This window comes from Pteropus alecto, unplaced genomic scaffold (assembly GCF_000325575.1).
Source record: "Pteropus alecto unplaced genomic scaffold, ASM32557v1 scaffold111, whole genome shotgun sequence".
Taxonomy (NCBI): domain Eukaryota; kingdom Metazoa; phylum Chordata; class Mammalia; order Chiroptera; family Pteropodidae; genus Pteropus; species Pteropus alecto.
This window is the reverse complement of record NW_006431915.1, coordinates 4,279,212-4,291,957: the sequence shown is the minus strand read 5'-3', so window position 1 is coordinate 4,291,957 and position 12,746 is coordinate 4,279,212. Positions and strand designations below refer to the sequence as shown.

The 12,746-nt window shown below is 45.1% G+C and overlaps 1 protein-coding gene across 1 annotated transcript in view; it reads left to right on the top strand.

The window, feature by feature from the left end:
• Nucleotides 1–12,746, top strand: part of EPB41L4B (erythrocyte membrane protein band 4.1 like 4B) — a gene marked incomplete at its 5' end in the record, with an annotated part of 113,210 nt that overhangs the window by 90,033 nt on the left and 10,431 nt on the right. The window contains 3 exons of the mRNA XM_025041254.1: nt 802–900; nt 5,641–5,821; nt 7,639–7,716. Coding sequence (XP_024897022.1) covers nt 802–900; nt 5,641–5,821; nt 7,639–7,716 — 358 coding nt within the window. The remainder of the gene's footprint in view (nt 1–801; nt 901–5,640; nt 5,822–7,638; nt 7,717–12,746) is intronic.

The following is a 12,746-nucleotide window of genomic DNA, read 5'->3' as shown; positions in this document are numbered from 1 at the left end:
TATATATATATACGTATACACACACACACACACACACACACACACACACACACACACATATATATAAACATATATATATACACACATATATTATTTTGTATATATATATATACATATATATATATATTCTGAATATGTTTAAAATAACATAGCTACCAATTATTTGAAAATAAAAGTGGGTTATCCATAGGTTTCTCTTTACTCATTTTACTAGCAAAACCTGGTTATGAATCAAACTCTGATATTGGGGGTGGGTGTTTTTGACAGGGAAATTTTACATGATATCCCAATTTTATTCAGTTTCTGCTTGCTATATTTTCTTTCCTATGATTTTTTTGGTTTTTGGATTTTCTATAGCATTTTAAAAATTATATTTAACAAGTAAAGAAGAAAGGAGGAAAAAATGGCTATCTTGACTAATTCAGGTATAAATTAACTGAGAAAGAAGTCCTCGTACAGCCAAAACAAGGCTATAAACATTTTCTTTGGTGTTGTTTGTTTTTGTTTTTGTTTATGTATTTTAAACTTATAGCTGACATACAATATTATATTAGTTTCAGTATTGTGATTTGACATTTGTATATTTTATGAAGTATATAAATGTCGAATAGGTCTATAACCGTCTGTCACTATGCAAGGTTATTACGATATCATTGACTCTGTTCCCTATGCCATACATTACATTCTGTGACTTATTTTATAACCAGAAGTTTGTACTTCTTAATCCCCACCTCTTTTCGCCCATCCCCCTGTCCCCTCTTCTCTAGCAACCATGTTCTTCTGTTTTTGGTATGTCTCTAGAAGTCCTATTCCTATTCGTGTGGAAACGACCCAACCAGCAGTGGAAAAGCCTGAAATCAAGCCTCCCCGAGTGAGGAAGTTAACAAGACAATACAGTTTGTGAGTTCTTTTTGCAAGTTTTTCAATTATAACAACAAAGGTGATGCTAAACGTTCAGTTATGCATGCTTCTTAGCCCCTCACATCATTCCCAGCCGGCCATCCTAAAAATATAGTTTATCTCCAATTTAGGTCATAATGAGGCTAGACCTTTCTCCCTGAAAACACTCTGTATTTGACATCTACATTTATTATTGAATGCTGTGAACAAATTACTACTAAAACTTAGTGGCTTAATTAAAACAATCTGCCTTTATTACCTCATGGTTCCTGTGGATTGGGAGTCCAAGCATGGCTTAGCTGGGTCTTCTGTGTCAAGCTTTTTCACAAAGCTGCATTCAAGGTGTTGGCAAGGGCTGCAGTCTCATCTGAAGACTCATTCATGGGGTTTGGGACAGGATTCAGTTCCTCGAGGGCAGTTGGACTAAGGGCCTCAGTTCCTTGCTGGCTGTTGGCTGGAGGTTACTTCCCTCATTTCCTAAGTTATGGGGGCCTCTCCGCTTTCTCTGTCAGAGAAAACACACAAGAAGAGCCAGAGACGGTGTTAGCAAGGCGAAAGTCATGGTCTTCTGTAACCTAATCACCGAAATGACATCCCATCCTTATTCATTAGAAGCAAGTCACTAGGGCCAGCCCACCCTCAAGGGTTGGGGATTCCACAGGGACATGAAATGGTAACATGGGCTGTCAACGGAGCCAAAGCTAATCACTGAACAATACAAGACCCATAGAAGGATCCATTTCCCAAAGTGTCCCAGAACTGCGAAGGCCTGCCCAGTTCTGCTCAGATTAACAAAAGTTCCTTGGCCAACTACTGTGTGTACAGGACAGTTCTAGGCACCATGGGAGAGGAACAAGATGATTTTGACTGTTCCCATCTGAGGACTCACCGTTTATTAGAGGGAAAGACAGATTGCAAATAATTGTAATCTAAAGGAGACAGGTAAATGCTGTAGTAAAGATGGTGGTGATGTTTGTAATAGTAGCAGTGCTAATCTATTGCAATGGCAGTGCTAGCAGTGCAATGGCAGCTCCCATTTCTTGGCCTTGGCCGTGACACCATGCCTGATTGTGTAACTGGTCAGTGAGGTGCAGGGGGATCTTTGGGTGCAATGGAAAGCATAGAGCTCTGGAATTAGAAAGACTCCTTGGTAGAGTCCTAGCTAGTTTACTGCTGGAAGCTTTTAAGGAAATTTGTCTTTGAACCTCTCTTTCTTTATCTATAAAATGGGTGAGATAATACTTACCTCTGAGGAATTTTGTGAGGGTTAACATGAGCTGATGTGGATAAAGCCCCCAGCAAGTGACCTGGCTATAGAATGAAGTAGTTCCCCTTCCCTTCTTAAAGATCTGAAAGCTTCTGAGAAAAGGTCAAGTCTAAGGGCACCCAGAGTGCCAAGTGTAGGAGAGGGAGCGTCACTCCAGATGCCATCAAGTCTGCCACTTGAACTTGTGAAAAGGAGAAGAAGCAGGGTTTTTTTAAGGGCTGATACATCCCACTTCATTAGCCTTAGTGGAAACTTCTGGATAGTATAGCAGCCGTATCTCCTAGGAAAGCCAAAAAAGTAAGATTCAAATAATTAACAGTCCTAATTATCTCTGGGGGCCAAATTAAACCAAGAAAAATCTGCTCTCCCGAGGATAAAGCTGGCAGGGTTAGCCTTTCCTTTTACATTTTGAAACTCAAAATATTAGTGTCACCCATTTGGGCTGTGATCCTGTTGGAAACAATGATTGCCGCATGGTCTGGAAGTAAAGAAAATTTAACCAACTCACCAAATTACCTCCTTTAAGGAAACTCTTTTCAAACCTAATATGTTTAGAAAATGAGGAGTTGCTTTATTTTTTTCCAGAAATATAACTCCGCTCTTTATTTAAACATATTATGAAAGTCTAAAAAAATTCAAGCAAGACAGGAAAGTGCAAAGAGAGGAGTAACCAATTTCCTAGAATCGCACCATCAAAAAGAAGCAATGTCCCCATTCGATGGCTGTTACTTTAGACACTTTTTGATGCATATGTATTAAAATAAAAATCAATTTGAAGAAAATAATCAGGCTGCACATTAAATTTTACTTGTGAAAGTGTTATCTCATGAATTTTACATGAATTTACTTCAGAGGTAAAACTGAAAGACTTAATGAACTTTAGATACATGTTTCTTTGTCATACGATCTAAGGCAAAAGGTGATTTAAAAAACATTAAGAATTTGGAGTCTTTTTCAGTTTTAGACAGTATCAGTTGACTTCTTGCTATGAGTGACGAGCTATGTTTTTTTAAACGGCCTTTTATGTAAAACTAAATTATAACTATGCTTTTCAGGTACATTCTTTTTTAATAAAGTAAAAAAGAAATTTTAATCCTACTCTTCCACTTAACTAGCTATGTCACCTTGAGCAAGTAATTTCACAGTCGGCCTCTGAATATCATCTGCTTCTCTCAAAATGGAGATCAAAATACTGGGTTGTCATGGAAATTAAATGGGCTGATGTAACTAACCTGACTTCATCAGCATGGCTCCAAATTCATGGCGTCTTATTAATTTTTCCACTTTCCCCCTTTAATAAGTCCTACATCTTCCTCTTGAGGCTTTTCCAGCCACAGAATGATCTCAAATCCCCTAAGTCCCTCCCCAGTCAGTCCCATTCACACTGCAGCTGTGTCCCATGGCCCCATGTTTTCCATGAGGCCCACTGCCATGGTGAGGCCCTCATTAGGGACGGGTCATACTGGTGTCCACTGGTCATGGATCTTTTATCTACACTCTTTTGCTCAGCCATCATTTCTAAAACACAACTCCTTTGCCGGGATGGCTCCAGAAGTTCCACATGGAGGACCTTTAGGGGAACTGTGTCAGGGTCCCCGAGACTACCGTCGAGTTTGATGATTCACTAGAGGACTCACAGAATTCGGGAAAGCTGTTCCACTCACAGTTACGGTTTGGTAGAGTGAGGGATACAGATTAAATCAGCAAAGGAAGAAGGCACGTAGAGTGGAGCCCAGAAAGCCCAGGCACAAGCTGCCAGTTGTTCTCTCCTAGAGGAGTCACATGAGCAGTGCTCGATTCTCCCAGCAACAATGTGTAACAACATATGTGAAGTGTTGCCAACCAGGTAAGCTCACCTGAGACTTGGCGTCAAGGTTTTTATTGGGGATCAGTCACGTAGGCATGGAACACCTATGTGACCAAACTTAGCTACTCAGTCTTCAGCCCTCCAGAAGTCAAACTGATACAATATGACCTAAAACCCCAGCTGTACACACAAAAATCAGTGTTCACCATAAATCACGTTGACAGCATAAATTATCTGGCATGGCCCCAGGTCTCAGGTATGCAAAGACACTCTAATCAGACCGGATATTCCCAGGGCCCAAAGGCTCTCCCAGGAGCTTGTCAGTGACCAGTGGTTCCTTTGGAATGTGCAGGGTTTGAGCACCCCAGGCCTGCCGAGTTAGCCATTTGCTCAGACAACAACCTGGTTGGCATTAGAGCCTAGGGCACTTGTCTTGATTTCTATTAAGTTTAAGAAAATACTGCCAATGGGGATTGATGGTACCGTTCCAGTCCTGTGCCAGGATGATCAGATCGAAAGGGCTTCCAGCCTTGACATCCCTTGTGGGGAGGTCCAACCTTCCCCACAAATGCACGTCCTGGAGATGAGCCCAGGGCACCAAGCCAGACTTCTCCTCCCTCATGGCTACTTCCTTCTAGTATCCTTTTCTGCCTGCATCATCCCATTCCATCAGAGAGGTTTGTATATCAGAGCTAGTGGCCCCCCAAACAAATGCACCCAACTCCTCGCCTAACCAGTAACCAGTTTGTCACACTGAAAGAACAGTTGCTCCTAGGCCACAAAAGGGGCCATTGCATCCTTGGCTCAGAGCAGTGGATTCCTATGAGCCTTGCCTTTACACTCCTAAGAGAAGCCACTTAAAATAATATTTCTTTGTTTGGTGGTTCCTCAAAAAGTTAAACATAGATCTACCATATGACCCAGCAATTCCGTTCCTAAGTGGAATTTCAATATGAAAGAATTGAAAGCAGAGACTTTAACAGATATTTGCACACCCATGTTCACAGCAGCACTATCCACAATAGCCAAAAGGTGGAAACACCCCAAATGTCCATCAACAGATGAGTGAATAAACAAAATATTGTCTATCTATACGATGATTTATTATTCAGCCACAGAAAGAATGAAATTTTGATATATGCTACGACATGAGTGGACCTTGAAAACATTATGGTAAGTAAAAAAAGTCACATCCAGAAGGACATATGTTGTGTGATTTCACTTATACGAGTCAGATTCATCCAGGCAGAAAGCAGAGCAGATATTCCTAGGGGAGAGGCACTGTATTTCGGTGCGTACAGAGTTACTGTCGCAGGTGACGAAAAAATTGGGGGCATAGATAGCGGTTATTATTGCACAACATCGTGAATATATTTAACGCCACTGAATTGTACACTTACAAATAGATAAATAATAAATATATATATCTTTCCATTAAAAATTTCTTCTTTAATCCCTTGGCAAGTGACAGAAAATCCAGCCCAAATCTGTTTTGGCAAAAATGCCCATGTATTGGATCTTATAAGCGGGACCTCTGGTAGATGTCTGTTTGGGGGTCTCCTGACCCCCACCCTGACTGTCCCTCTTCTGTCCTCCGTCCCGCCACTCCCCACAGCCTGTTTATTGTTGTAATGAGCAGAGCTTCATGTGCTTTTAGTAACCGCAGTGATGAAGACGACCTCCCTCCAGACCTGGCCGAGGCAGTAGGCGTGTCCACCACAACCACCACCAACAGCTCCACAGCCGCCACCACGCCAGTCTCGGTGCCACTGGTGTCCCCCAAGATCCACAAAATCAGCTCGCCTCAGAATTCAGAAGGCAAGAGCCAGCTGTCCCCAGGGGCCAAGGTATGGAAAAAAGCCCTGAGGAGGAGTTGCACTTGCTGGGAATTCAGGATAAATTAAGCGTGTGGCATCCGTGTGCCTTTAAATTTTGCATAATCAACTCTGTGCGCTTGTAAAACAACATAACAACCACCAAAGCATGTTTTTTATATAACTGTTCCCAAAAGATAAGCTAACCATTTATGAAAGACAAATAGTATAATATAAACCCCTGCACACTGTACTTGAAGAGAACTTCGACGGCAATTTTGATTTTAGAAAATCATCACTACATAGGCGATTACTCCGCTGTAAAGACAGAAGGCGAGAAAGGGATTTTTTTCCCATAATGGAAAATTGAGGAGAGTAAAACATAGACTTGTCCCTATCCCATTCCTTATATTGAACAGCCTTTTAGTAGTTTGAAAATGGAAAATAGTATTCTATTTGTCAGTCTGACACTTCAGGAAATTGCCAGTGATGTGAATGGGCTGTGATAAAGGCCTTACACAAGACATTGGGGTTTTCTCTGAGTGACCCTTAGCTGCAGTCACTCTTCAGCACCTGGACCAAATACAGTCAAATCTATTGTTCTCCAAGTAGATGCTGAGATGAAGGTGGCTTGATCCATGGACCCCACGGATCAAGGAGTGGTGTGTGCATGGAGTAGGGGCCTGAGGGGAGACTGGAGCCCCAGACTCTGTTCCCAGCTGCTCCCTTCACACACTTTGTGGCTGCTTAAAATGAGCAGTCACTCCGCAGCCCTCGTTTCTCCAAGCCTGATTCCTCCCCCTAAAGGTGGGAATAAGATCTGCCACCCTGCTCAGCTCATGGGCTAGTGAGCGTCAGGTCCAGTGGAGGTTAAAGTGCCTGTGCGAACTGGATGCCCAAGGCTTCTGCAGCTTTGGGGACTGGGATCCTGGTCATGCCTAGGTACCAGCGGTCCAGACCCTCATCCTGTGTGACCAACACCAGTCTTTCACCGGGTCCCTGCCCAAGATCTCTAGGAAGACTGCCGTGTTCCTCACCAGGAAGGAACCTGGCTGGCCCCCTCAGCCAGTGACTGGCCCAAACTAAAGCTCCTGCTTTTCTGTAGATCACCTCCTGGAATCTCGAGTCGGGTTGCCCTCTGTTGTGCTTTGTCCCAAGTAGGGGCACAGCCTCCTATCATGTATTCCACGCCATGGTCGGATCCAAGTGAAAATATTTATAAAGCGGAAGGGAGTGCAGTGGTGATGCAGGTGACATCCCGTCAGAGGCCACAGGGCTCCCTCTCCTGGCAGTTTCTCTCCTGAAGGCTCTGCTTTTGCCTAGTTGATGGGGCTTATTTTTTTCCCCCCGACAAAGGACCTCAAGGTCCCCCATGCTGCTGAGATGCCAGGACGAGAGAAAAACACATTTTCCCCCAAAAGGAACATGACTGTCAAAGGTACCCCTCTCTCACCTTAAAGATCTTCTTCATTATTGTGCAAATGAGTTCAGCAACTTGAGGCCTTGAGCCTCTTAATTCAGGGCGGGGTCTTCGCCTTCTCTTTGTATAGTCAAAGGACTCTTGGAAGTGTTTTTCCCACAAAAGAGCAGTCAAAGAGCACTCAAAGCATTTAAGAAAAATTGCTTACAGCTTCCAAATAAAAAAAGCAGTTCTCCACCCTACACCCATTAAGGTTTCAGAAAAAATAGGGGGTTTGTTTGCAACGTTTTGTTGAACTGTGGAGGGGACCGGCATGATTATGAGTTCAGTGTTAGAAAGCGGGGAGAAGAGAGGTAGGGAACCTCTGTGGTTCCTGGTAAAATTCCTCTGAGTCGTCACTAACTGGGATATTTTTTGTCTGCTTTCCTAGAGTCCCTCTGACCGAGGAGGTGCCTTTACCTTGGAGCCGGGCGATCTCCTGATGGATTTCACAGAAGCCACTCCTCTGGTAAACTTCCCTTTTTGCTAAAACCACAAAAGCCACAGTCCATAGAAACAACTTGGCAGTGGGACAGATGGACAGAGGTGGGCATTGCTGTTGGGAAGACTTTTCCTCTGGTCCTGGTCTCAACCTGGAGGCTTAAGGATCTGCTGTCTTTGAGGGTTCAGGCACCAGGGGTCCCTCCCAGAGCCCTCTAGGGAGAGTGTGCTCCCTTGTCTCTGAAACTGGCTGCAGGGCCCCACCCCAACCTGTCGGCTGCTCCTCAAGCATTGCAAGGCTCCTTGGTGTTTGGATCTCAGCTTCTGGCTTCCTGGGCTGCGCCCCGCATGCCTGCCCATGGGGCATCACTTGTCGCTTCCAGCAACATGCGCTGGTCTGAAGCACCTGCTCAAGTCCTCACCCCAGCTTTCCAGGCCCCTCGTGCCCTCCCCCTCCGTCATCCTCCATTCTCTGCATACAGATCTCCCCTTAGGGAGGGTGGCCCTGTGGGACTCCTGCAGGGGAGACACCCTTGCAGGGGAGGAAGCACTGAACCAGGAGTCAGTCATACAGGCCAGCCCTGGCTCCAATCTCTGTCCCCTCCTTAAGAACCTTGTCATTGGAGAGTCACTGCCTCATCAATTAAATAAGGATGTCATTGTTTGCCCTGTCTGCCTAAGAGTGTTCTAAGGATAGAGGGGGAGGAAGAGAGGAGCCCTTCAAGAATATACAGCACCATAAACATGTGTCAGCTATTATTAATATTATTAGAGGACACAGGCAAACTTGGATGTATCTTTGGCTCAGCTCACAGCCTAATACCTGAGTATACTTGAGCATTAATCATGGCTCACAAATTTGGAATATGAGTCAAAATGTGAGCCAAGTCAAAAACCATCTCCTGAGAGCTTACTGTGAGCCAGGCCGCGGCGGGGCCCTGGGAGTGGATAGGGCAGCGAGAGGCTGGAGGGGAACCAGGTTGATAAAGGGCCCAGATCAACAGGGGGACCATGTACTAGACAGACAGGGAGAAGCCAGAAGTGGGAGTCACCAAGGACTGGCTTGCTGGAGGAGGGTGTGGTGGGTCAGAAGGATTTCTGAAAGGCTTTCCAATGAGGCAAAATGCTGTTCAGGCTTTAAGAATGATCACCAATCCTGCCTTAGCTGGCACCAGGAAGTCATCTGTGATTTATACAGTTTTACTTCTCATCCCGAGATTGGTACAGTCTGAGAGCTTCGAGTCAGTGCCTTGGATAAACAGTTGAGAACTGATGGTGGCTGACACCCTGCTCTGGGAACCTTCAGAGTTATTCCCCATGTTCAAGTGAATAGAGCCAAGTTATTCATGGCCTTTTCATTAGACAAATTTGCCAAGATGGAGTAGGTCAGAAACATAGGATCTTCCTGCATTGCCTCATGTCCCCTTTGCACAGATGGGGAAACTGAGTCCCAGAGTGGGGTAGTCACACAGAGACTGAGCTGAAGCTGGAACCTAAGTGTCCTGGCTCCTTCTCTGGTACTCTTTGCATCACACGGGGTTAAATCCAGCCTCTTCTTTAGAGAACTTGTCACTTTGGAGGAGAGCAATGCGTGGGAGAAGGGCTGGGTTTAAAGCACTCCCCAGACTGGGAAAGTTCATCAAAGGGCATGGTGGAAGGGATAGCAAGTTAGGCGACCTGGACCTGGTGCTACATCATGATCCCAACTGAGTGTCCCAGTTATTTCCTGGGGAGGCTGCGTTGCGGGAGATGGAAGCCTTGGTAGCAATCTGAGGACATCCAGTCTAGCTAGAGGGCAGCATCCCCCAAAGGGACACAAAAACCCCTAGGGTACAATCAGAGAGCCGATGAAGTCAAAAGGAAGAGAAAGCTAAGTTCCTAGGCTTCGTGGTGCTGGGGTTTTAAAGTATGAGTAGGAGTTGGCCAGGTGGAGAAAGTGGACCAAATTGTTCTATGCAGAAGGCACAGCATGAGCAAAATACTTGGTATTTATTTAAAAAGCCCAATAGATCTGAGAACTAGGGTTAGTTTACAAAAAAATATATCATGGTTTCGGTAGGGGTCATGGGATTCTCTGAAAGACCATTGCGTTACAGATCAGCTTATGGATTGAATTGGCCATCTTTTCTTTGAATCTAATAGACCGAGATTAGAAATGGAGCAGCATCTGGCAGGGACCCAGAGGTCCCCCGATATAAGGTGCAAATGCCTGCCAAGTGACTGTCCAGCCTCTGCTTCCAGCAATAGGAGGCTCATTTCTCCCCAGGATACCCTGCTTACATCTCTGGGTGGCTCCTACTTGACTCTGAAACAGGGTCCAGAGTGCTGCACTGCCCAGGCACAGGACAGCTGAGGTCCTCGTGCGGCACTGAGACACAGCTGTTCCCTTCGTAGCTGAAGTTTGCAGTGAACACATGTTCTCAGGGTGAAGCATCCTTTGTCTCACTTGTATGGACTTGAAGCACAAGTGCATGTTCACTGTGGACATTCACACAGAAGGTACGCTAGAGGCTGGTATTTTGGCAAGAGCCCACTCCATTTGGGCTTTCCTTGGCATCGTTGGCTTTGACTTTGCTTAGCTCCAGAGTCTTATCTTCCACGGGTACCAAAGGGTCCTAGAGAGGAAGAATGACTTCGGCAGCCTGCTTCTCCTTTTGTCTGGTTCTCTACCCTCCATTGCCAATATCTGCTCTTCCCAGCATCATAGAAATGTAAGCAGCAGCCCCCTCTGCCTCGTTGTCAGGGTGATAGAGGGTTGTGTTGTCTGTGTCTCAGGAGACAGCGGAGGAAACACTGGTCTTAGGGTCTGGGGCTGGATGAGACTCCTAAAGCCACATCACTGCCCTAGTTCCTTGGAGCTAGGAAAGAAGCGAGAACCAGCTGGATGGACAGGGAGCTGGAGAGAGATGAGGGACAGATTTTCTTGCCTTCATTCAATAATGTTCCACCAAGACACTATCAGAGCTAGTTTAGCCCTTGTAACTTTCCTCCCTTATGATCCAGTCTGTGTGGAGTGCTTTTCAAAGAAGCATAGTCCAAACAGCCAAGAATAATAAAAAGGTTCAATCTTTAATTGGTATCTCTCAAAAAACATTCAGGAAGATTAAATTCACACCTCCTGGTAACACTTCCTGAATCTCTTTTCACTGCCATCTTAATTTTCCTGCACCCTGCCCACCTCCAAGGCCTTTTGTCCTCAAACTCTCCACGAAAAAAAAAACATTGTTCCTAGCTTCATTTTTTCAGTATTCCCCCTACCCGCTTCCAAATCTTTTCTTCTCTAATCCCCACCTCGTTTATTATGGAGCTCAATTTAGCAATCTAAGTCGTACCACCTCTGCAGCTTGTTGTCTGCCCAGTCTCAGAATCTGCATCACAGATTTCATAATCAGATGGGAGTTTCTGCCTGGGATGGAAGAGGTGGGGCGTGGGGTGGGGACGGAAGAAGCCAAGTGAGGGAAGATAGCACCCACTCTCCATCTGGTATTCTCTACTGGGCTATGAGTGTGAGCACGTGCACAGAGGGTGTTGGTGTTAATAGAGTGAGGGGAGTTAGAAGGAGGGGACCTTTATACATCAACAGCATGGACCCTAGGAATACAGAGTCCTGCCTCTGCTCCAGGTCAACCGTGCCAGCTTCCTTTCCCAGGTAACACAGGCCAGAAACACCTGTGCCTTCTGTCTTCCTGATGCTTTCTTTCTCTTTTCAATTTGTCCCTCCCTGATGCCTGTACTTCATAAACCACTCACCCAACTGAAAAGCAGAGCCAGTCAGAACCCAACTCTCTTCTGGGTCTGGGAACATTGGTCAAGAGTTCACGTATCAGGGAGGAGATTGGCCTGGCTGAAGGAAGGCTGCGTAGGGCATAGGATGGGCCCTGGGTTCAGTGTCAGAAGAACTGGGTTTCCGTTTGTCGAATAACTTAGTTTTTATTTTGAACTTCATTGTATCAAGAGGGCTAAAGCTTAATCTCAAGTCAAATCCTGTGCCTCTTCAGTCTCCCTGGGGTTTCATACTTGATCTCCAGGGCGCAGGGAGACAGTCTCTTTATAAGTTCGTGATGTCATCTGCTTGCCCATATATCACAATGTCATCTGCTTCCCCCACACAGAGCAGGATGGAAACCACTGCCCTGCTGGGCTACGAATCCCTACCTGTTGGGCACACCACACAGCCAGTCTGCTCTGAAGCCTGCCACCTTCCCAGCTCTACTTGAGCAGAGGGGCGCAGGTCCTGTTTGCCCTTTAATCCCTATTTCCCAGCCTCGGCCCACAAATGAGGTGCCCCTTTGCTCGGTACTCCTTAACGTCGACCCCTCCTCACTTTCCCTCTGACTTCTTTCCTCAAACCAGCAATCTCTTATCTGGATGATGAAGACTTACATGTTTTCATCTTCATTTGTCTAGGCCAAAGTCCTTCTGTTTTCCAAAGAATCAGATTTTGAAACTCAAAAGTCAAACTCAAGTAGAACCTAACTGCCTGAATGTGGGAAAGACCCATGAGGAAAGGAAATACCAGGCAAAAAAATAAATTGGTCTTTCAAAATAGTATCCTATTACATGTGCTATGTATTTCCTGTTCATTTACTTAGAGTCAAGAGAGTGGGAGCCCCAGGAATGTTCTTTTGTTTAATTCCACTTAGATGCATATTTAGAAAGGTCAGAGATGCTTGTGGAATAGATCAACATTTTTTTACCATAAAAGTCCAATGCTGGGCAAAGCCTTAAGTCATTCATTGTCATCTTCAATTCAGACATTGATGGGCTGTACATATTTTAGCTTACAGGCAGTCTATCTGTGTTTTTTTGTTTTGTTTTGTTTTTTGTTTTGTCATTTATGCCAGCTTTTATTTTCTTCAAAAAACATACATTGAGTGCCTACTGTTAATCTGCAGAGGCAAATTCCCTGTGGCCTGGGGCCGCTGGTGTCATGGTTCTGGCTGGGACAATAGTGTAAAGAGTAGTGGTGGTAACTCGGCCTGAGGGCAGGCAGCATCCGGCTTCACACAGGCATGGCTACCATCTTATGGCATGTAGGATTTATTCTGAGGATCAGAG